The sequence below is a fragment of the Pocillopora damicornis genome, chromosome 8 (assembly GCF_964200805.1).
Source record: "Pocillopora damicornis chromosome 8, jaPocDami1.2, whole genome shotgun sequence".
Lineage (NCBI taxonomy): Eukaryota > Metazoa > Cnidaria > Anthozoa > Scleractinia > Pocilloporidae > Pocillopora > Pocillopora damicornis.
The window spans coordinates 843,396-867,306 of NC_142677.1; the positions used below are offsets into that span (position 1 = coordinate 843,396).

Below are 23,911 nucleotides of genomic sequence, written 5' to 3' on the forward strand. Positions count from 1 at the left end.
ATTACAATTCAAGTCGCTAGTTTCTGTGTTTTGGCGTTTAAGAGGAAGTTGTGTCAAAATCTTCGTTATCATTCGTGCAATCTCTAAATTTGTAGAACTGTCCACCCGTTAGAAACCTAGAGAAAATTTATCTTGATGGAACTTATTGAAAGTACGTACGTGGTCAAGGTAATTAGAATGTCAATACAAAGAAGTTGAACAATAATTCAAAGAAACTGTGGAACTTCACAGATAAAACAAAAAGGAGAAGAATAATAATTTCTTATCACTTCAAAAGCACATCTCGATGATCGGCTACGAAGGAGACTAAGCAAAATAAATATCGAACGTAGTGTTTCCCAAAGCATTTTATGGCTGGATGGGATAAACTTAAGCTATATCTATGGCCTACTTTTTAACTCTCCATAACTTTTGAATCCGAAAAAAGAACTTGGAATTCAGATTTTTCTGTTCATCGTGTCCAAGTATCTTAAAAACCCAAACATTAATCCACATTCTTACATAGCTCGGACAAAACATTAAAGCTTGACAAATGAAACGATAAACATCAATAACACCTGCTTTCTGTTATTTTACGGGCAAAAATCAAAAACGGGCAAATATATCTACAAGATAAATGATTTTAAAATTCATTGTCTTAATTTTGGGTAAAGGAACTTGAAGGGTTTTGTTCGAATTGAACTCATTGAAAGTGTAATTTTCGCCGACTCGAGAAGTAATTTTAAGTACATAAAGTACATGAAATTGAAACAATAGTTAACTTTCAATTCTTTCTTTCCCTCCTTGTGATACCATCAAAATTTAATGGTGCTCCACTAATCTTTGAATAGTTAATTTTAGATAACACAGAATGATGCATCCACTTTATTGGACGGTAAAACTTAAGAGGATAACAATTAAAAATCCAATAAAAGGCTGACAAAAGTTGCTGCATCATCAGGCACGGAAGTCCTAAATTGACTGGGTTTGTTCGGTTTTAGACTTGCAGAAGAATATCGTTAATGGAAGATGTCTTTCCTTGGCTCATACTCATGCTCTGATGCTCCTGTCCCAACTTTTTTGAGTATTATCACCGCTATCGTGGACTCCATCCTCACCATTACAGCCGTCACTGGCAACCTCTTGGTACTTCTTGCTTTCCTACTTGATCCAAATCGTAATCTGCGATCTCGCTTTAACTATTTCGTGGCCAATTTGGCTGCTGCGGATTTCATATTAGGATGCTGTGGACTCCCTCTGTCGGTAGAATACCATATTCGAGAGTCACGATCGGTGAACGTTGAAGCTTTCGATAGCAATCTTCCCCGGGATCATGCAAGGAGGATCATCATATTAATTTCGTGTACAGCTTCATTACTGAGCTTAGCAGCTTTGACAATAGATAGATTCACTGCTATAAACGACCCCTTAGGGTACAGGACTAGGATGAATACTAAACAAGCTGTCATCGTTTCTTTTCTCATTTGGTTCATATCAAGTTGGCTTTCATTTCTTTATTTTTACGCGGGCTATTTAAACTGTCGATTTTTTGTCGCTAATCTAGCTGTTATAGCTACTTTTGCTGTGTTGTGCCTGAATTATTTTAAAGTATTGAAACATTTTAAAGTTCAAGCTGATACTTGGGATGTTTTGCACGATGGCCAAAACCGCGACAACTTGGCGAAAATGAGAGCGGTTAAACGACAGAAGAAGATTACCCAAACTTTAGTGATCACGTTGGTGCTATTTACTTGCTGTTTTTTTCCAGCACTGATATTCATTTACGTGATCAGCTTTTGTGCAAGTTGTTCATGTATTTTTATACATTGGGCAAGGGATTTAAACGGCATTTTGATTAGAGGAAACTCAAGCCTGAACCCTTATGTCTTTGCTTGGAGACTGAAACGTTATCGAACTGCTATCGCCAAGATTCTAAGATGTGGAAAAACTTTGCGAAACAAAAATTGACTTGGCACATTATAATTGGATTTTTCCACGACTAACCGATGATTTACAGTATTAAGAACATGGCAATGAAGCGACTTAGAGGTTCTATAGGTGATTCTTGCAAGATAAAGAAAACAACAACAACAAAAAACTCTTGTCTTGTCAATTCAAAAACAAAAACAATCGAGCTTTAATAACTTGGCCGCGCTGAGGCGCGCAAAATAAAGCGTGTGTCACAGCTTGAAGCCGCGTCGATTTCTCTCCATACCTCACACAATTTTCCCCTTTCTTGAGAGTATTAAACTCTTACTTAATTCTTCCAAAATACATTTCACAAAACTTCTGACAATTCATGTGTTTTATTGACCCGAAAACCAGAAGTTCGTTTAAGGTATAGGGTAAGGTAGACTCAGTCAGTTGCCAGCTGTTAGTTAATTTCAGATGCATTATTTAACCTCTAAACCGGTAGGTGGGATAGGAAAGGATAGGTAATACTTCGTTAATGAGAAGGTGCACTATGAGATGCAGTTGTAAACTTCAAGATATAGTTTGGTTGTGTCAACCATGTTGAGATATATTTGCCGTTCAAGCTCTTTTGAAGAATCTCTTCCAGTCTCCCCTTTTCATGAAATAGGGAAGGCATAAATTTTCCCTTTAATAGTTCAAGTCTTTTTGACGGCGTTTTCGAAAGATGTCATTCTCATCAAAGTGACCAACGGTGTGATCTCTTTGAAACAATTGGATGCAAAAAGACATGTATCGTTGAAAAAGGGTGTGTGTTAGAGGTGAACAAAATTCCTTACACGCAGAGCCTGAATTCTTTTGGCAAGCAAAGCGAAGCTTTTTGCTACATCATGGAGTAGTCATCATGTTTAATATGTAAGTTTTTATCTGCAACAAGCAAACAAACGAGCATTTCACCTTTCGTGTCGCACATCGAAGTAAAAGGGTAGCTGACGAAGCATAACCGCAGGGCATAATTTACCTTAGAAGCCGAGCAAAAGCTGTGGCGGGATGGATGAAGGTAGTTTGGGATTGTGACACACGTATCCATTTATATCTAAAGAATCGCTCGTTTGGATTGAATAAACGTTAAATTCATTAAAAAAAAATGTAGTCACATCGAGATTTCTACTTTTATATTCTTTGTACCAAACTTTTAAACTGTGAGTAGAAATTTTATAACTCAACTAAAATAATTTTTACCGTTGTATTACATTTAATGACTGAAATTTGTGAAACGATAAAAAATAGATATAAATCTAATCTAAAAATATTGTAAGGGTTTCCATATATTGGTGTTGGAAAATAAATGGAAATAATATATTACCATAGGCCGTTCAGTAAAAAGTTATTATAAACAAGTTGATCATCTTCTCTTTCTTTTGGCAGTCTTATTTTACAGGTAAAATTTCGATCTCCTTTTCTTATTGTGGTCGTGAATTTGACATGGAGACAAATATTTCTTCGTAAACTACAATTTGCGGTCAAATATTGAATTATTTCCATTATGTTGCGGAGGGCTGTTTCAATTACGAATGTGACGCTTGCAACGAAAGACGAAACTTCGAGGGGTGTCGCTAAGGCGTGTTTGCTAAGTGTCGCTGATGTCGGGACTATTTTACAGGTCGTAGTAAAACAACGAAAACCAAGATGACGGTTTACGGCATTTATTCAGATCACGAAGACAAAGACGAAGACGATCACAAAGACGATCACGATCTTAAACTGAAATTACAATAATATGATTATAACGAATGCATGAATCTACTTGAATTGGTGCGAAAGGCATGAAAGAAACGCTTTACGTGCCTATGTCGATAACGCGATTAAAATAACAACAATTAACGTAAATTAACAGAAACAAATCATAAAGGCTAAATTAAAACTACTCAAGATTCAAAGATCGGCTACACGATGAACACTTGCGGCTGGTTAACAGCCCAAAGACTAAAATGTGGGCGTTGCTGTCTGAGCGTCTAGTTGTTTCAAATTACTCTTTTGATTTCAAGATAATTAGTTGAACTATTGTACAACACAGTACAAATGTGCGCTATCGCCCAAGGTGAAAAACTAAACTTAAACACATTGAAATAAAACTAACAAAATTACTTACATATCGGTCCCGCTTGTGCCAAAGGTTTAGAATGAAAGAACAAAGGTACTGCTATTCAAGGCGAAATCTTGCGAAACTCCGCCTTAAAGGGACGCTAACTTAGCTTTTATATGCGCGTGGTGACGCTAAAAGATCCGATCACAAACCAATAGGAAAAAGATAAATATTGTAACTAAGATCGTAACTAGGCACACAAAGTAATTGATAATTGATCAAATCAAAAAAACTGTTCTTTTGTTCGATATCCTTAACAACGAATAAAACGACCTTACCTCATAGCAATTGATTCCGTACAGGCATTTCCTTGAAAAAACCCTTCTCATATTTTTAACTTCTTTGATATTCTCGTTCTTAGGTTAACTCTATGTGGAATTCCCGATCAAGGAAATATTTATTAAATTTCAATTTAGCACGTTCGACACCTCAGTCTTTGTAAAGGTGTAAACAACCAGTACTTTTCATCCTCCGCACTGAATTTACAAACAGGTAACTTATACAAATAGCACTTAGCTCTTTCAGAGGCGGTACTTTGGGTTATATTAAATTTATTCATTCTGTTTTATTCTATTTTAATCTATCTCCTGGGTAATACCTGAGAAATAGCCTGTGAGTGTTCCTCACAACTAAGTAATTGCATTTACACAATAAACCAGTATGCATCCATGTATGAGTCACTTCCAATGCGATGGCCAGTTTGACCGATTCAACGATGTTTCAGCTCTTTGAAATTCCAGAACATTGCACTTGCGATGTTTGGAGCATAGTTCCATAAACGACGAGAAATCCCGTATGCTATCCTATGTTTTTTGCATCTCGTAGTAAACATTGCAGCTCCAAAAAAACCCTCTCTAAGTCTCCTCATTGCCGTGATATTTGTAGGTCCCAGATACTGCAAATCCTAAGTTATTCATAGAAGTACCCAAGTCTGATAAAGTGAATCCATGTTTTTGCAGAGTTTTTCCACATCTTAGAATTTTAACGAAAGCGGCACGGTAACGTTTCAGTCTCCAGGCAAAGACGAAAGGGTTCATACTTGAGTTTGCACGAATCAAAATGCCGTTTAAATCCCTTACCCAGTAAATGAAAATACAAGAACACCTTGCACAAAAGCTGACTATATAAATGAAAATCAGTGCTGGGGAAAAGCAGCAAATAAACAGCGATAACATGATCACAAAAGTTTTGGTAATTTTCGTCTGCCATTTGAGAGCTCTCCTTTTTTCCCAGTTGTCTTGGCCTTGGCCATCGTACAAGGCATTCCGATTAGCAGCTTGAGCGTTAAAATGTCTTAATACTTTGAAATAATTGAGGTACAGCACGGCGAAAGTAGCTACAACAGCTAAGTTAGCGATGAAAAACCGACTATTCATATAGCCCTTGTAAATATACAGAAACGGAATTCCACTGGAAATAAACCATATAAGAAATGACACAACAAAGGCCTGTTTAGTAGTCATCCTGGTCCTGTACCAAAGCGGATCTTTGATGGCAATAAATCTGTCCATAGTCAAGGCAGTAAAGCTCAATATAGAGGCTGTACACGAGATTAAAATGATAATCATCCTAACATGATCTCGAGGGTGATCAAGTTGGAAGACTTCATCAGTCAGCGACTCTCGAATGTGGAATTCTACAGACATGGGGAGTCCCAAGCATCCCATCATCAAATCAGCAGTAGCTAGATTAGCCACGAAATAGTTAAATCGACAATGCAGATTACGATTTGGATCAAGAATGACAGCAAGTAGAACCAACAAGTTACCAACGATGGCTGTAACGGCAAGGATGGAGTCCGCGGTGGCAGCGATAATGCTCAAATATGACGGGGCAGCCACATCAGAGCACGAGTTTGAACCAGTTGAAGACATCTTCCTCTTATGAACTTTTTGAACTTCCTTACTGATGATACAACTGTTATTTATCAACTTTATTTCAATTAAAGATGCTTATTCTTCAGTTTTGAAGGCCAATAGCCTGTATGCATCTGTTTGATCCGGAATCAATATTTCAAAGAAGAGTGCATCAATAATAAAACAATTTTATAGCACTTTTATGGATAAAAAGATAGCGAAATTTAATTCCTCCTCTTACTTTCTTTGAAAAATTGGTTTAAGGATTTTAAGAAAATGTAACAATCAGGTTTTCAAACTCAACATGATAATCTGAGTTATCCATCAAAAATGGAAAAAACTTCATCCGGTGATGATCTTGAAAGAAGTAGGTTTGCGTGCTCTTTGCTCCTAAACAACTCTTAACAGCTACAATCTAATGCTTTTTAAATTTAAGAAGTTGAAAAAATGACTGCTTTGTCGCTCATATGTACATATGCGCAATAGTTAGATATATGGAATAGTTGGACTATGAACTAACCGTAACGAGTAGGTGAAAAGTTTCTTATCCTTCCCGAAGTAAGATGGCGTAATGTAGATCAATACGTTGTAGTTGAAGTTGTGAGAATACGAGAATTCCTTGCAATGAAAATATTCATGTAAATCTGGTCGCTTTCAAACATTATCTATGCAAATTAATTATTCATAATACTTTTCCTTGTTTCAATACCTGCAAGAACAAAGGGAAGTTTCTTATTTACCTTATTGAGGGCCAAAGAAAGCGTCCAATTTATTTATTACGAGGCTCAGGACATGCAAAGTTACGGAGTGAGACATGAATAAAATATAGCCCAAGGGCCATGGGTATCTGTTTACGAGGAAATTTCACTTAAGAGCTTAAATAACTTTAAAAAAGATAATAATAATTATATTGGCTCGAATAATTTCAATTAAGAACATTTCAGTGATGCCTGTCCGCCAATTTGAAAGACTGAGTGATTTACAGACTCTTTCGTCTCGAGCCCAGTTTTTTTCTTTGTCCAACGCTCGTGACGAAATAAAAGCATCTGTTGATTTTTGATGATCGAGCTCAATTATAACGTTTCTTATTTTCTATTCTGCACACGGCTCGTTCGAAATGGATAATCCTCGGTTTTATCATTATGGAGGAAGCTTGTCACACATAAACTTAGTGCAGACCGGTAGCTCACCATCAGAGTTTAATGAAACTCAGATCACTAGTGGATTTTAGAGTTAAGATTTCGGTTTGATTTCTGCATTTGTCTGTGACTTATTGGCTTACTATTTGACTTTTGACCGACAGACAGATAGCCTGACAGAGTGACTGAATAACTGGCTGACTGGCCAACTGGCTAACAGGCAGACTGATTGACTGACCGGTGTCTCAAATGGAATACTAGAGTCTAAAATCCGAAATTAGTGTCTAAAACTAGACAATGGTGTCCATACTGAGATACTAGTGTCTAAAACCAGACAGTGGTGTCCACACTAAGATACTAGTGTCTAAAATTCGACAATATTGTCAAAAAGTCGGTCACCAGTGTCCAACATCTGACTCCAGTCTCCAAAATCGGACGTAAGTGTCCAAAAATCACACTTTTCTCCAAAATCGAACGCTATTGTCTCTAAACGTCATGAGGTCGAATGATTTCGAGTCACCTTTAATGTGGCAAGATAGCTAGCTGTTATTAGTGCGCTCTTTGGTTTTCAATGTTCTGTCTGGCTTATTTTTAAGGAGAAATTTTAAGCCTAAGCTCTAACTGAACGTTGATGCAAAATCTTCATTTGCGTTAAAAATTAAAGAAACAGTTACTCTGTGGACGGTGCATGATCTATCTAGTTATACTAACACTAAGCACCATACCGTCAAGAATACATGATAGAAAAGTGTAAGTCGAGTAACCCCAAACTTTGATAGAGATAGCCTGTTGCGCAGGCGTAATTTTGGCGAGCGATTGGTCACTATTTTCTTAGTGAAAATGATGACCACTATCTCTTATTTTAACGGCAGCGGAGGGCTGGGGAGATAAATAAATTTTTCCAAGGGGCCGAGCGACGGCCAAAAACAAGGAGAGGGGTTGGGTTGAGTAGTGAATATAGCAAACAAGTAACATATTTAAATAAATAGTTAACCTTGGAATGGATAGAGGAGTTTTTGTATATTCTCTCAGGAAGATTCTAATTTATCACCGGAAATGTACGATAGCTATTGATCGCAGTCTTGATATGTCCTTATTCTGAGTTAGATATGGTGTTAACAGCGAGGTTGCTCCATCAAAAGCAGTGTAGAATAGCTACGAAAATAAACAGATTCATGAATTACAGGGCATTTAAAAGTCTTATTGAAGTTTTGAAGTGTCATTCGTCGCCTTAATCAAGGAAATGTGATAATCATCAATGGTGTTTTTCTCCCAGTTGTTTTCGCTGGTCAAACTGGACAGTTTCATGCTTAAGAGAGCCGGTCGTTTGGTGAGCACCAGGTTGAATGGCGTGCACCTCATTTGTCCCCTTGAAGCAACACCGACCGACCTCTTGTAGAATGAGAATTGCCCCATTGCGAAATTGCTCGTTAAAGATAAAATAAATCAGCGGATTAACGCCAGTGTTGGCGAACGTCAAAAGCCATGCTGCGAAAAGGAGATTAAAACTGCTGCAGATACTGATTGAGCCTGTAAAACAAGCTATCAGTAAAAGTACTAATGGAAAACGAAAAACGATCAAGGCAACTACTATAGCGACGAGCATAGCCAGAACCTTGTGAGTTACTCGTTCCCGTCTTTCCTGATGCGAGGGTAGCTGGTTTCCGGGGGATATCCCTTGTTTGATTTTGAATCCAATGGCGATATACATAATGATGATCGTAAGAATTGGTATCGCTATTATGAAAAAATAACAAAACAAAAAATAGTTGATGACGAATATGACAAGAGAAAAATCGAAGGTGCAAAAAAAAATTCCGGATCGAATCTCAGTCAGTCTTGACATGGCGAGCAAAGGGGCTGCAAGCAGGAGGGCAAAGGTCCACACGGCAGCCATTATACGACGAGCAGTGTGCAGTGTGATTATCTTCCTCAATGGGAAAAAAACAAGGAAAAACCGATCCAGTGTAATGAAAAAAAGACTTCCAGTAGAGACCAACATTGGCATTTGACCGATAAAGAACGAAAATCGGCACAAAATGTTTCCTGCCATTCCATCGATAAGCCATTGCATGTCACACGCTGTCATGGTTATGTACTGAGGAACGACATACAAAACTAGCAAAATATCTGAAAAAGCCATGTTCAGAATAAAATAATTATTCGGTGTTCGCATCCGTTTGTTCACGTTTCTACGCACGACCAAGATCAGCAAAAGGTTGCTAGCCAGACTTACAATTAATATGAGGATCAGTGTAGCAATTTTAACAGGTTTTATCGCTGGGTTGGCATCTTGCCAAGGTGGCGCAACATTTGTACTGCTGTTGACTGCATAATCCTGCTCTTTGCTGTTTTTAGGAAAAGGCATTTTCGTCCGATATCTTCTAAACTAAAACGCCTATATAGAGTGTTTCTCCACGTTTGTACCTTTACCCTAAATCTCCCACGAAAAAACAAGTGAAGTACTGAAGTGAGGGAATCGTTGTTTGCAAGAAAAGATAACGTCTCATGCAGTGCCTCACAAAGTCTTGACGAGAGCACTTAAGAGCAAGTCCTTTTATTTCATATTTAAATTTTTGTATTTAATTACCAGTCATTCACATAGATCATTAAGATCATTAAAACCCATCTTCAGGCGATGAAGCCTTACACCTTTTCGCTATCTCATTTGGAAAGGTGATTTTATAGATCTGAGAGTTTTTCAGAGTGCTTAGGGCTTTCAAACAAGGCAATTAATGGATTGAAATATCAAAATAAACTCTACCACGTTCGTTAGTGATTTTTCAGAGGAAAGCTTAACTTTTAATTACAGATTGCTCTATAATTTACCTGCAGACATCTATTTAACAAGCTGCGCAGCTTATCGAGCACAAAAATTTTTAAATAAAATGTAAAAAGAGAGAAGAGACGTACATTATTTATTGGGAAAGTAATTTACAAATTGCTGCTAATCAATCAAACATCAGATAACGTATCAGTATTTCTCAACTTTCTGTCTCACTTCTGTTCCTAAAAACTAGGGAATATGGCATTGACCAGTGCATAAAATTTATGTCTCCTTAAGCGCCGAGATAAATTCAGACAAGTTTTTCGTGTGTCGCTGTTGGTGATGAAATGAAAACATCTCTATGTGTCAATATCTCTTTCTGTTACTAGTCAGTAATACATTACCGATACCTCTTTTTTGATGCAAATTACGTTGCTAAAGAGGGCAATAATTATTTTCTTATTTAAATTTCGTGCTCTGGAAAAAAAAAAATAATAATCACGTAAAAGATCTCTTGACACGATTTTCCCACTCCCATGTTTGAATTTTAGGTTAAATTTCTCTATTAATTTAAGAGAGATGTACAGAAGAGAAGAAAGCTAAGAGTAATGTAATTTCTATGATGATCCCTCGAGTAGTCATTCTGCAATGAAACATGTCTTATCTTGTTCGTGCAAAAAGCATTTTTCTTTCCTCTTTGCTTTTATTGTTTGTTCTTTGAAAATAATGACAACGTCAGACCCCTCAGTTTCATCGTAGAATCATTGTTATAAGAAACTTCTAGTTCTTGATTTAAAGGTAAATACTGACTCACGCACTCGTGAGACCTGGCCAAATGCGGCACAGAAAAACATATTTACATTTATTCCAATCCCAGCAAGTGTCCTTATTTGCTATTAAAATGCATGGAGGGAGTTTATACAAAACTGGGTTCAATCTAAGAAACCTATCCAAAACTGTAACCAAAAATTGGGGTATAATTTGCAGATTTCTGTCATCAGTGAGAACTCTAGAACAGATTTTAATCAATACTGCCCAAAACTTCATTTGCAGCAGGACTAAGTACTTGTCTTCCAGATAAAAATTATGTAACGTTGTTTCCTCCTTTTTTTATATATCAGCGATATCAGCGGTAGAAATATCCCATACCCCGCGTAACATGACCAGTAATTCTTGCTAAACGCCTCTTTCCTTACGAATGCCTTGCCCTAATAAGTTTTCTTTCCTCCAGTGATCACCTCAGTCATTTCAGGAGGGTCTAAATGGGGTTAATCGACTAAGGCAAAGGGCGAAAAATATAACTGACAAAAAAAAAAAAGTACCGTTTATACTTACCAAGAACCGACGTGGTGCGACATCATCAATATTTTTATTCAGATAGAAGAAGCAATCTAGCCTAGGAGGTAGCCTCTTTAAATTTTAGATTCGGTTAATTACGGAATTTTCTGTCATTAAACTTGCTTAATGGCCGAAGCTCATTTCCTAAATAGCGTCCGATGCTCGAGCACACAAATTATCGCCGGAACGAATATAAATTATTAACTTGCATTTTTAATAATTGACTGAGATTTAACAACTACCGACGAATTTAACCTCGCGACTACCGACAGAGTAATTCAATTCTTACTGACAACCGAGATGAGGATCCCTCTGTTCAGCTGCAACTTAAAGAATTTGCTCTCAATTCGATTTTATCATTATCGCTGGCTTTTTTTCGATAAATATAGAGCTGATGTCACATAGCGGTTGGCCTAAACACGTAGCTTACACCATAACGTATCATCCTGAATAACTATTTGTAGTATTTGTTTACGAAAGTATATGTACACGTGATACATATCACGGTGTTGTGGAAGGTTAATCTCGTTCCCAGATTCTACGCTTGGCTGTCGAAGGTCTGGGTACGAGACTAGTGGAGGGTATTTGAACGACTTCGCAGTAAAAAAAACAGCTCAGTTACTGTTCTGATGATGTGATTTTCGTTTCACCCTTCAAACCCCAAAATTGATCAAGTTAAAAATTTATGCTGATAGTATTACTACATTAACTAACAAAACGTTGTTGGAAATAGGCCCATTATTTGTGCCATGTATAAGCGTCTACATGGCATCATTTCTGAACGACAACAGTCGCAGCAGATACTAATCTCGCGGGGTTACTCTAACTCTTCACCCTGAGCAGGAGCTCATGAGCTCCTGCCCTGAGCTGTAAGAAGAAATCTTACACCTTTATTCATTACAAACTCTTAAGAGAATTCTGAAGAGGACCGCGATTTTCCATAATACAGTTCAACAGCCCTTGTTTCACTTTTTTCACTGTAACCTAGATTGCGTTTAAGTAATCAAAATTTGATGATTGAGTCTTGGCTGCATACATTTTCGCCTCTTAAAAGAAACTTGAAAACTAATCAACAGACCGTGCAATCACCTACTAACCTTTTTGTTTTTGTTTTTTCGATCGAAAACACTTCACTTAGATCGTGAGAATATTTTGAAGTAACAAGACATAGAGGTTGTAACAAACTTGATAGCATTTTCGTGCCGTAAAAGACACTCAACAAGTCGTTCTCCAAAAATACTCGGTTGCCTTGTTGTGAATTTCTCTTCCAAGCTCAAAATGTGCTGGGGCAACATATTCAACTTCATCAGCAGTAGTATAAGAAAGTGTTTTATAAGAAAGTGTTTTTCAAGTTTGTTATTATTTTGATTGAGTTTGTTATTTCTGTTGCCGTGAAAATTAACATCGCTCGGGCACAAAACAAAGTCATCTTTCCTTATACAAAAATTCTTCGGCGTAAATAGTACCTTACAATATCCTTAGCACACACTTAGCAAACCTTTAGGTTGTGGAGTGTGAGGTATGACTGCACTTTTTGCCCCCTTCCGGTGTTTTGGTTCGTAACGTTATACCGCCCAATATTACACCCTTCTCTGAACAATCTCGTTTTTGCTGGTGTAAAAGAAGTCTGTTGGAGAATGGAGTGTATACTCTGATTCACCGACTTAAAAATAATGGGAAAACTTTAGATTCTCCTACTGAAAAATGCCAGCAATCTTCGGATGATGCTACGTTTCCAAGATTCAGAACTGGTTTTCCGATCGATTGAACATTATTTTTTTTGCGGTAACTGTTGAACTTTAACTTTGACCACCAAGCTTGATTATTATGAATTTAAAAAATTCCTCAAGTGTTCATAACAAAAGCAGTACAGAAGGGTTCATATTGCCACCTCGAGATAACAAACTACAATCTTGGCCGATGGGCTTTTCTGAAAGGGTGTAAATTGATTTTACCTAGATCAATCAACCAATAGAAACTAACGATGTTTTTTTTTTTTTTTTAATATCAACCCAACCCTTGAAAAATAGGCTTGTTTATAATATACTTCGTTTAAAACTACTTGAGCTGGTGCGGATATTTGCTCTACGAAAAACATACTCGGAACCAAAGTGCTTTAATGGAAAACATAAGTGCAACTATTTGACCGACAAACAAATGGGAAAAAAAAACACGTAGCTGAAATCATTACTCCCCTAAAAAGTTTCTTCAAAAACTCATGTTTTGAAGACTTAGTTCTTCAAAAGGCCAGGTGTTAAAAGTAATAGATATTTTCCTTCGTTCTTGATCAATTTCTAACCATCACCAAGCAACGAAAGTACAAAATGGATTTGTTTACTTTCTTTTTCAGTTGTTAATATTGCCTCTCCATATCAAACAATAAAAAGTTGAGGAATCTTGTAATTTAACGGCGTTAAGCCTTAAGTGTTTTATTTGCTGCAGTATCTCATGCCTTAATTAATTCCTCAACATGCGACACTTGTTTCTTGACGTCATTTTTTCCATATTTGTAACGGTACTCTGCTATTTTGATTTTTTAACGTTTAAATAGAATTTAAACCATGAAACAATCTTTGAAAGCAGTAGACTCGGAACAGGTTTTTTAGCATTAAGATTGATGTTGCCGTTTGATGCGCTTATAAACCCCGAGGTAGATAAGAAGTAGTGATATAGGACTACGGTGGCATTGGTGAGCAGTTGACATGCAAACGGTGTCTTTAAGTATATTGGCCCGGGTCAGAAGAGGCGCCAATTTGTCGCAGTCTACGCCTATATAAGACGTTGCTCCATTTGAAAAATAGCAAACCTGTGAAGTTTGATCAATTCCACGTCTTCAGCAGCTGACTCAAACTGAGTTCTCTTGAGTGAATAGGTACGAACACCTCTTCTTGCTTCCATTTAACACACATTACACTAGTTAATCTTGTATATTTTGCGCAACAAATTATGGCGATTGCATTAATTCAATAGGTGCCTGTTGAGTAATTTGTTAAAAGTATATCTGGGTGCCCTGTAAACAGCTCTAAAGCGTAGATTGTGAACTTAAAACTGAAATAGTTTGTTCGTCTGTTTCCTTCTTTTGTTTTTTATTGTTTGTTTCGTTTTATTAGTACCTCAAAAATTTATGAACTTTCTATCGCCAATTTCCTTGTTCCTAGAAAATTCAATGACCTTTCGTTTTCGCAAAAATGTCAAAAAATATATTCGTCAACAGATGGCATATAAAAGAATTGGGCTGAGTTCGGAAACAAAAGTTTTACCATGAATTTAAAAGAAAACAATCAGTTTAAATACAAAACAGACTTGCAAATACTTAATAAGAGCGCTGATTCAGGGAAAAAGTACCAAGACTTGGATTCGTTTTTCCCGGGAAGTTTGGAGTAAAATGTACAAATGAATGCAAGTATGGATGCTGCTTTTATTCTTCCCAGGCGAGACGAAGTTAATAGACTTATCCACAATTTTCGTCTGATATTCTTCATTCTTATAGCCCCTTCAATTCAGAAAATCTGAGATTGATTTTCCAAACCGATAAAAAGATATTCCTTGCTGGCTATTCCGGAGAATTTGATGTCAGATTGCAACGATTTCCCTTGTTGACATTGGTCTCATTTGTCATTACTAAGTGCTGATTATTTAGGACACTTTAGAGTGAAATGGTCAATGGAGACTGTGCATATTCCTTGACCGATATAAGAATTGACTGATCTGGTGAAATGGATATGTTCACCATACATTTTTTCCCGTTCCCAGCTGACTTTCGATCGATAAAATTTCTCAGGTTTACTTCTTGTAGGACGCCCCAATATTGATCAAGAGTTTCAAGTTCACCATCTCTATCATCATTTCCATTTTTGCATTTTCTTCAAAGTCTTGGCACTTTCAAACGCACTCGCGCACGATGATAAAAATCGTCCTTTCATTCATAACGTTGAGAAAATATCGGGACCCTAACGAATCATTAAGGTTACTAATCGCTTCACTTGCGCCTCTGCCAATGTCATCAGTTGCATAACTTGCACTAATTGCAAAAAAGTTATACGTTAGTGTTCCCTCCCTTTTCTGCATATAAACACACTCGCAAACCACAATTCTTCCGTTCGCTCTAATCGACGAAGGCCTAACGCTCGAAACGTCAGGTTTGAAACTTTTTTAAGGGTGGCTTATGTACAGTTGATAATACCAAATTACCCTGTTATACCCCCCCACTGACGCAGCGCCACAGTTTTATTTTAGAAATTTACCCCCTTTATTCATTCGTCTTTTCCTTGTAGATTTGCAGGACTGGAACAAGATGTCTCGTTTGATCCTGTATCTCTTGCTGGGGCTTTGCGTCATGGCGTTCAGAGCTGAGGTACGCGCTCAAGAGGAGGACGCGGACGAGGAGGACGAGGAAGACGAGGAAGACGAGGAGGACGAGGAGGACGAGGAAGACGAGGAGGAAGAGGACGAGGACGAAGAGGACGAGGAGGACGAGGAAGAGGAAGACGAGGAGGATGAGGAGGACGAGGATGATGAGGAGGACGAGGACGAAGACGAAGACGAGGACGAGGATGACGAAGAAGAAGAGGAGGAAGAGGAGGAAGAGGAGGAAGAGGAGGAAGAGGAGGAAGAGGAGGAAGAGGAGGAAGAGGAGGAGGAAGGGGATCGTGGTGTGAGTATCACCATCAATGGTGATGGCAACACAGTTATCACCGTCGGAGATGTCAATATCGCTATCCCATCAGATGGTGGTGCCTGTGTTTCTGCTGACATGATGGTGCCAAAGAAGGATTCTGACGGTCGAGTAAAAGACGTCAGGGTCAAAGATCTTTCCAACGGGGACTTAATCCGAGGAATTCAAATCACAGATTCCATGCACGAGGCTTCATGGTGCAAGGTGGAAGCAGTCTTCCCTTCAGCAGGCGGCCAGAACAAGACCACTCACGATGGGTTCACTGAAGACCACATGGTCCTAGGGCTTTATAATGTCCACCCGTACGGCAAGAGGGGAGACGTTAAGATCGGCCCAGTGTACACACTTGCCACTGACTGCGATGCAATGGTGAACAACTATGGTGAGGCCTTTACCCCCATCAGCACCGCTTTCTGCCCGCGCTCTGTACTGAGCTTGAGCGAATATTTTACCTTGATGCAAGCTATACGAGGTGTCTTCAATCGTACAGGCTACTTCTGGTTTGACACCTCCGCATACCATGACAACAAGACTGCAAAGGTGCCCAGCTGGCTAGAGCAGCTTCCCCAAATTTGCCAACAGCTGCTGCAGTGCACACGAAAAGGCGAGTGCCAGGAGTTTGAAACTGTTATGGAAGAGTTCGTGCACAGTCATGTCAACAGGAGATATGCGACCATAGTTGAGAGAGAGTTCCCCAACTTGGGAGGCGATGTGAGTAAGCAGCAGGCGGGCACAATCACGGAGGCAGTACGTTCGCAAAATGGAGGAAGCCACTTGATTGTCTTTGCTACTCTGGGCAGCGTCATGGTGCTGCTTATGATCTTCGCTGTTGGCGTTTTGATCTACCGCACACGTGTGATGAAGAAAAAAGCTGAAAAGGAGCCGCCATACGAGTCAGGCCAAAATCATCCTCAAGCCTAAGGAGCAAGAAGGCGCGATGGAAGGGTTGCAAACGCGTAAAGTAATTCCCGCGTTTCGGCTTTTAAAAGAAATAATTTGGGAACAAAAAGATTAATACATGCTTGAAAGGGAACAGTAATCCAATTTGCTTCGGGCTAAAAATCGAAACTAGTCTTAAGCGAGCAGCGAGTATTTACCAACATCATGTAAAACTTTAAAGGGCGTCTAAATTCTGTCCTCAAAAACTGTAAACCCGTTTTTAGTCGAAATAAAAATTAAAGGAGCATATTTCACAGCCTGAATGGAGTGATGTCTCTGAACTTTTTATAGCTGGGATACAATTCTATTATAACCTGAACTACAATCTTGGTCTACCTTCTATTAAAGAAAATAAGGGGCTGTCGTTTCTTGCGTAGCAGTTTTGATCAATCTGCTTGCGCTCTTTCATTTTTGCCGCGCAAAAAGAAAAAAAAAACAAGGAGTGACCTATCAGTTCAATTGCATGTTAGAAATTTTATAAATCGTATTGCCAAATAGAAATGCATTTGTCAATTGCTCTTGTCGTCTCTATTTATTTCCTCACGCCTTTCAAAATGAACACATAAACTGATATTCCATTGTTCCAAATAGAACACCCATCATGTTATTACATTCTGATTGGTTCTCGGCGGTGAGATTTATTCAATAAAAATGAAATACCAAAATAAGTCAATCGGTTAGATTTCAGATTTCAGCGGCATGCTTCATTTACAGATCAGTCTTTTTCTCTTTCTAAACTCACTATTTTGACAACTAAATTCAGTGATTCCAATAATGAAATGACAAATGAACTTCTTCTCGAGCAGTTTTAGTTTGAGATAACTCTCCTTATTTCAAATTATTAGAGAGGACTTTTAATTTTTTTTTTCATTTTCTACCTCACACTGTGAAAAATTGGCGAAAAGTAAAATGGATCTAGTCTTTTTTGGCTCATTACCGGATGAAACCAAATTTTAATTTCATGACGCTGTTGGGAAATTACTCTGCTTTCAATTCAAATATACTCGAACACATTGTAAGATGCTGTGTTGCAGCTGTGTTATCCAGGTTTGGAAATTTCTTATCTTTGGACTCGAAACTTTACTGTGAGCCAAGTGCTCGGTCAAAGGGGTCTGAGGTAAAACTTACACGTCGACGGTGATGAAAGGAGATTGGGGCGAGAATCTGTCCGTCGTCGCAAGATGGCGGTCATGAAAGGGTTTCTTGTTTTCATACTAATCTTCCTACCAGCTTGTTTCAGCAAGCCGTTCAACACTAGCAGAACCCTCGACCCTGAAAAAGCAAATGAGATAAAGAAGGAAAAACTTTTTCTGGAAGATCACTTAAAAGGCGTGAAACTTGAACGAGATGGCCATGTTAACAAAGATTACCATCACGAAGCTTTCCTCGGGAAAATGGTAGAGAATGGCACTTTGTTGTTCGACAATATGGATGGTTACAGGCGGCTTATCGACCTCTTCCATCAAGTGGACAAGGACGGGGATCATTTGATTAGCAGGCCTGAAATGATAGAATGGATTCACGGGAAAATCAAAGAGCACGTTCAAGAAGCTCGCGAAAACAATAGGCGAAAGTTTAAGGAAGCGGACAAAAACGGCGACAGCGTCGTTACATGGAATGAATTTCAAGAGAAGCTAAAAGAACTTAATGCCACTCGGAAGATCGAGGTTGAAAAAGAATTAGGTGAGTCATAGCAGAAAAAAGATTCGATCTTCAAAAATCATGGATATGAAATATAGAAGGCAATCGAAATTGGTGAAATGCACGGTATTTATATCCATGTACAATCTACAGCTTTACAGCTGTTAAGCTAAACACACAATTGCTCATACAACTGATGCAACACTTCCAGAAAAAAAGCTAACCAGTCATTAAAAAAAAAAAAAAAAATACCCCCACTCCCCTCCCTACCCCTTAATTTTTGTCACAACAGTGTCTTCCAAAAAAGATAAATAAATAAATAAAAAAGAAAAGGAAAAAAAAAGTAATGTTAACGAAGGGGGAAAAGGCTAAGATTTACAGAAGTAAACAAAAATTGATTTATATTTTATGAAAATATTTTTCTCAAGTTGACTTCAGACCCTAAGAAATTTACATTAGCTCTTTACAATGTACATCGTACACCCTTACTGTTCTCTATACATTCCCTATAACATTAACACAAATAATTTGTTTAACACTTCATAGCATCCTAAAATGGTGATAATTTCCTTAATTCTCATGACCCTTGTTGGATTCAAAAGTGATATTATATGGAGAAATTGGATGCTGTATTTTCTCTTAGGAGTGAGAGGGTTTATAACTTGCTACATGACTGTGAAACAGAGGTTATCAAATTGTTAAATTACGCTGCTAACTAAAGACGGCAAAACTTTTTCCAGGTACTGCAAGGACAAAGATTTCCAGTGTACCTAACCTATATTTTACCACAATTGGCAGTACTATTGCAATCTGATTGGCCAATTTGCCAATTTGCAAATTTTGATAAGAGTACAGACAATGCTGTTCACATGTGTCATGCAATGGTCATTCACCGAAAGAATCATTTTATTTGACGTAGATTTGTAGTAGTTTGTTGAAGACTCACTTGCTGTCCACAACATTTTGACCACTGTGATAGTGAACATCATTGTCAATAAGAGTACAGACCCTGTCAAACCATTGTCTATTTGTAAATTCTCTTCTGTTTGATCTACACATATTAGATGATGTTGGTGAACCCCAGGACCCAATAGTTGAGTACCATGACAAATTCAGAAGAGGGGACTTGAACATGGATGACAAGCTGGATGAAACAGAGTTCCTTTACTTTGAGCACCCTGAACACAATCCACAGAGTATAAAAGATTTGGTAGAAGACATGATACAAAATTTTGACAAAAACCAAGACAAGGTATCATTTAATTTTATTTATTTCCTTTTTTTAATTTCCCTTTTCTTTCAACTAGCCTCTCTCAACGAATACATTATGCCAGTATCATTTACACATAATATTGCGGTTTTGGCAGTTCATTTTTAAATTTAAGAACAAGAAAAAGCAAATAACTGTAATGATTGTATTAATTACCGGTTTTATATTGTTAAACTTTAGGTATTTGTTCCAAAATTTAAAAGCGAAAAAAACCCACTTATTGGCAAGTCTTACCTTGCATAATATTGAATTTATGGAAATCAATTTTAATGATGAAGAATAATTGAGCAAATGAATATAAAAACAAAATATGGCAGGGGTGAAATTCATTGTTAAGGATCTTGTCGAGAGAAAAATCTAGTTCTTGTGAGTGTTTTAACATTAAATGTTTTTGGCATTTGGCTGTTCAACCAATTGCCACAATTTAGCAGTAGTTAGCAGGAAACTGGGCCATGCATTGGGTCATAATAATCAGCTGTAATAATTGCCAGGATCAACAACAAAAAGGGATTCTCTCATTCTTATCTAGGAGTAAAGCAATTCATCTATTGGTATGATTCAGCCATGACTGAAATTAAAGTATAATACATTTTTGTCACAAAGTAGTTGCTTTTACTCAGAGTTCTCAGACAGGACAAAGCATATCAAGTTGAACCTTGCATTTCTTGCATGTGTTTCGTCTAGGTCCTGACCAAAGAGGAATTTGCGCAACTGCCACCAGGAGAGGTGGATACACAGCAAGATGCTGACCTTGATGAGGACTACCGTAAGGAGTAAGCACAACACTACTTTTTGTATCTTATGGTTCTTTAAAGCATGTGGTGCAGGTGTCTAACTAAGACAAGTTTGTGTTATAAGCTTGCCCTATCTAGCCAGCCATGTTTGATTTAGAGTTAGAGTGGACTTTGAGGGGAGGGGACAGGAAGACAAAATTACCCACTCCCTCCCCTTTCCTTCCTGTTAACAGTTGCTCACCCTCTTGGTACTAATTTCTTTCTCTCCCCAGTCTTCCCCTGCTGTGAAAAGCAAAGATATCAGCTGTAATTTTCACCTAGAAATCAGTGAACCAAAAATTACCCCTTCATTTCCCAAGATGTGTCCTGGATCTCTGAATAGGCATGGGACTCTTTTAATATCTCAGTGCCTTTTTTTCACTCGGGTGGGGTGTAATTTATTGCATGTACCATGGGTGGTACTCTTAGTGGGTGAAACTCACCTCAGAGTACTACCAGTCAAACTGGTTTTTATGTTAGGCAAACTTTGAAATGATCCAGCAATTAACCTTTTGATTTGAAAGACAGTCAGAGTTATTAGCATCTAATTTCTCCTTACAATATCCCCCCTGAATCAAACGTCAAGGTCTCGAGAATAAAGGAAATGATCACCAACTAAAGAAACTCTTGATCATTGAACTAATTCTCCTTGTCAGCACCTCAGGAACTGTATAGAGAACAGTATTGGGAATATGGATACTGATTTTAGAGTGTAGAGGGTTGAATTAGCGCATGTACCTAGGGTTGAGTAAGACCAGCCAGACCCTGTTTTACTTCATGTTGGAAAAACGTTGAAATGATTCCGCAATTTAGTAATACTAGGCTTGCGAGAGCATGCTTTGGCTACAAAATATCTAGCGCCTCTTTAGTATTCGTTTCTTAACCTTATCTTTCATTTGTCCGTTTACTTCAGACGCGAAGATGAATTCGTTGCTATGGATGAAGATGGAGACGGTGTAGTTACCGTAGATGAACTGACCAAATACCTGGATCCCACTCACAAACAGCGGGCCATCAACGAAGGCAATTATTTGGTGTCAATGGCAGACAGAAATCGCGACGATCAGCTATCAGAGAAGGAAGTACTTATGAATTACCAACTTTTCACTGGGAGTACAATGGCTAATTACGCTGGCTATTTACACGATGAGTTTTAAGAGTATTCCTTTTGATTCTTTGCCTGATTTAACCTGGCGTAAGAAGCGAAAGAACCGGGGGAGAAAAGACATGCATTCTCAGTTGGATGTTGAAAAGAGAACAAGACAAAACAGACTTACATTTTTTAACTTTTATAGATCTATTTAGTATATTAGGGATAGAAATTATTTCATCAGATAAAGTATATTTGTGGTGTCGTTGGAAATTTGCCCGATGACCCGCGTCGACAGAGTTTTACAATCGGAATTCTTTATTCGTTTGCTTTTTCTTTTCTTTTTTTCTCTTCTTCTCCCTGTTTATTGTTATAAGAAGTTTGTAGGCATTACCAAGTTTGAAGAAGAAAGCCAAGGGGGAATAATTCAAGTAGTTTTAGTCAACCGGTGTCATCAAAGGGATGACCTGTTAAGACTGGTTTTCGCTAACGTCGGAGTCGAAGTCGTTACAGCACTTTTTGATAGAGTTTCGTCACACCAAAAGCAAAGCAATCGCAGAAGTCAAAGCCAAGAAAATGTCACCAAGTACCAACGAGAACTCGAAGTAAAAACAAGCAAACTGTGTGAAGCGCGGGAAAACGCCAATGACCAAGTCGCGTTTGTTTTTAGTTTTGAAGCTTATTGGTTGAAAGGATGGCGCGAGCGCTACGGACCAATCACAGAGCAAAGAGAAGGAAAACTTAAACAACCACGGATTACTTTCGACATTCAATATTGAAAATTAGAGAAATACGGGATTCGGGGTACGTGATTTAGCAAACGGGATGCGTGATTTGGGATTCAGGATGACAGAAGTAGTCAGAATTTCTCTTCCAAATCGTCGCTATTGAAAACCAGCCTTTGACGTCGAGGAGCTGACTAATAATTAACTTTGGAAAACTTTAAAACGTGTCATTTTACGTGGAACGTGTGATACACGTGTAGCTGTGGCTGTCGAACGTCCTATGCAGGATTCGTGTTTGTTTCTTTATTAATTCCAATTTTTTAATCACTCAACCCTTGCCCTCCATACATCAGTTCTCCGTATTCCGTTCTCCATCTTTCCTGTAATACTTACGAGGGGAATTTGTTTGACAATCAAGAGCTTATTGTATTCGCAATCGTTTCATTCATTCTCCTGACCTTCGTGTTTGATTCAGGGGCGATTCTGTTGGGAGAAGTTAGATGGTTATCACTCTTAGGGGTTAAAGGTTTAAGACAAGAGATGAAAAAGGTCGTTTAATACTGGCTAAAGGTGTGGGGAGAGATTGCGTTAATCAGTTTCTCACTGGGTGTTGAGCCTGTGGTGTTTGGTGAAACAGGAAGACGCCTGAGCCGCCATACCATAGGAGGGGAAGATAAAGGCCTCAGTACTCGGTTAAGGTAAAAGATTGAAAAAATTGTGGGCATAGTTAGCTAACACATGACACAGTAATGTTAACTTCAAGAAAGTTGACAAATTTATAGAGCTTATAAACATAGATATTTTATTTTTATTCCTTTGCCTTGAGGGTTTTTATTAAAATGACAATTGATAGGGTCAGCTCATTCATTTTAATTCCAATGTCTGAGCAGAGAATGAAGTGGGTGATAGAAGAAAAAGCATACAGATTTGATTTTTGTTTAAGTTCTTGCCTGTTGAATAGGAGGAAGAAATAATTTGAAAGAGTCTGTCTGAAGGCACACCAGCAATTAAACTCACCCCTTAAAAAGATTTTAATTTCCTAGGTCAATTTAAACTACAAAAGCATTTGCAAAATCTAGTACTCTCAAATATGTCAGTGGTATAGGCTTATTAATTGTGAGTTAATTGTGAGGTTAGCCATATATATTTGTCCTTGGATCTGGAAGATACAAGCTTCCCACCTCTTTAACCCTTTGACTCTCATGAGTGACCAAGAAAGTATTTCTCCTTAAAATATCAATACAATATCAACCAGACAAGTGATGAGAATAAAGAAAACTATCAATTTTTTACCTCCACCTCCCTCCATTCCTTACCTCAGATTTGTGTCATGTCTTCAGTTTACCCCAATGAGCAGGAAAGGGGAAGCCAGAGATGGCAGTTGAAAGAGTCTTGTAAAGGAGAGAGATTGATTGACACAGCGTTTAGGAGGCACAACATATGTTCATATTCTCTATACTGCATTCTATATGATTCTTAAGACGTTAACAAGGAGAATTTGTTTATCAATCAAGAGAATACTTAGTTGATGCTCATTCCCCTTGTTCTCACAACCTTACTGTGTGATGCAGGGGTTATACTGTTGGGAGAACTTAGATCCTAAAGGGTTTAGCAACAGCACTCACGGTGAAGGATAATATGAGCTGCAACTTGAAAACCGGA

At 38.1% G+C, this 23,911-nt stretch overlaps 5 protein-coding genes across 5 annotated transcripts; 3 read left to right on the plus strand and 2 right to left on the minus strand.

The window, feature by feature from the left end:
• The first annotated feature begins 931 nt into the window (after positions 1–931).
• LOC113680630 (histamine H2 receptor-like) lies at positions 932–2,085 on the plus strand. The gene has a single exon (XM_027197663.2). The coding sequence runs from the start codon at positions 1,009–1,011 to the stop codon at positions 1,945–1,947; it is 939 nt and encodes a 312-aa protein (XP_027053464.2). The 5' UTR covers positions 932–1,008; the 3' UTR covers positions 1,948–2,085.
• Positions 2,086–4,083: 1,998 nt separating this feature from the next.
• On the minus strand, positions 4,084–11,478 carry LOC113680625 (adrenocorticotropic hormone receptor). Its single transcript, XM_027197660.2, has 2 exons — positions 11,134–11,478; positions 4,084–6,601 (listed from the first exon to the last, which is right to left on the minus strand). Exon 2 carries the CDS (start codon positions 5,908–5,910, stop codon positions 4,891–4,893), a length of 1,020 nt encoding a protein of 339 aa, XP_027053461.2. The 5' UTR covers positions 5,911–6,601; positions 11,134–11,478; the 3' UTR covers positions 4,084–4,890.
• Positions 7,075–11,158, minus strand: LOC113680680 (neuropeptide FF receptor 1-like). Its single transcript, XM_089179922.1, has one exon. The coding sequence runs from the start codon at positions 9,397–9,399 to the stop codon at positions 8,287–8,289; it is 1,113 nt and encodes a 370-aa protein (XP_089036048.1). The 5' UTR covers positions 9,400–11,158; the 3' UTR covers positions 7,075–8,286.
• Positions 11,479–15,413: 3,935 nt separating the features above from the next.
• LOC113680696 (uncharacterized) lies at positions 15,414–17,009 on the plus strand. Its single transcript, XM_027197735.2, has one exon. It carries the CDS (start codon positions 15,431–15,433, stop codon positions 16,730–16,732), a length of 1,302 nt encoding a protein of 433 aa, XP_027053536.2. The 5' UTR covers positions 15,414–15,430; the 3' UTR covers positions 16,733–17,009.
• An 879-nt stretch (positions 17,010–17,888) lies between these two features.
• On the plus strand, positions 17,889–23,104 carry LOC113680676 (45 kDa calcium-binding protein). The gene is made up of 4 exons (XM_027197711.2): positions 17,889–18,433; positions 19,456–19,643; positions 20,346–20,434; positions 21,348–23,104. Exons 1-4 carry the CDS (start codon positions 17,932–17,934, stop codon positions 21,589–21,591), a joined length of 1,023 nt encoding a protein of 340 aa, XP_027053512.2. The 5' UTR covers positions 17,889–17,931; the 3' UTR covers positions 21,592–23,104.
• The last annotated feature ends 807 nt before the right edge of the window (positions 23,105–23,911 follow it).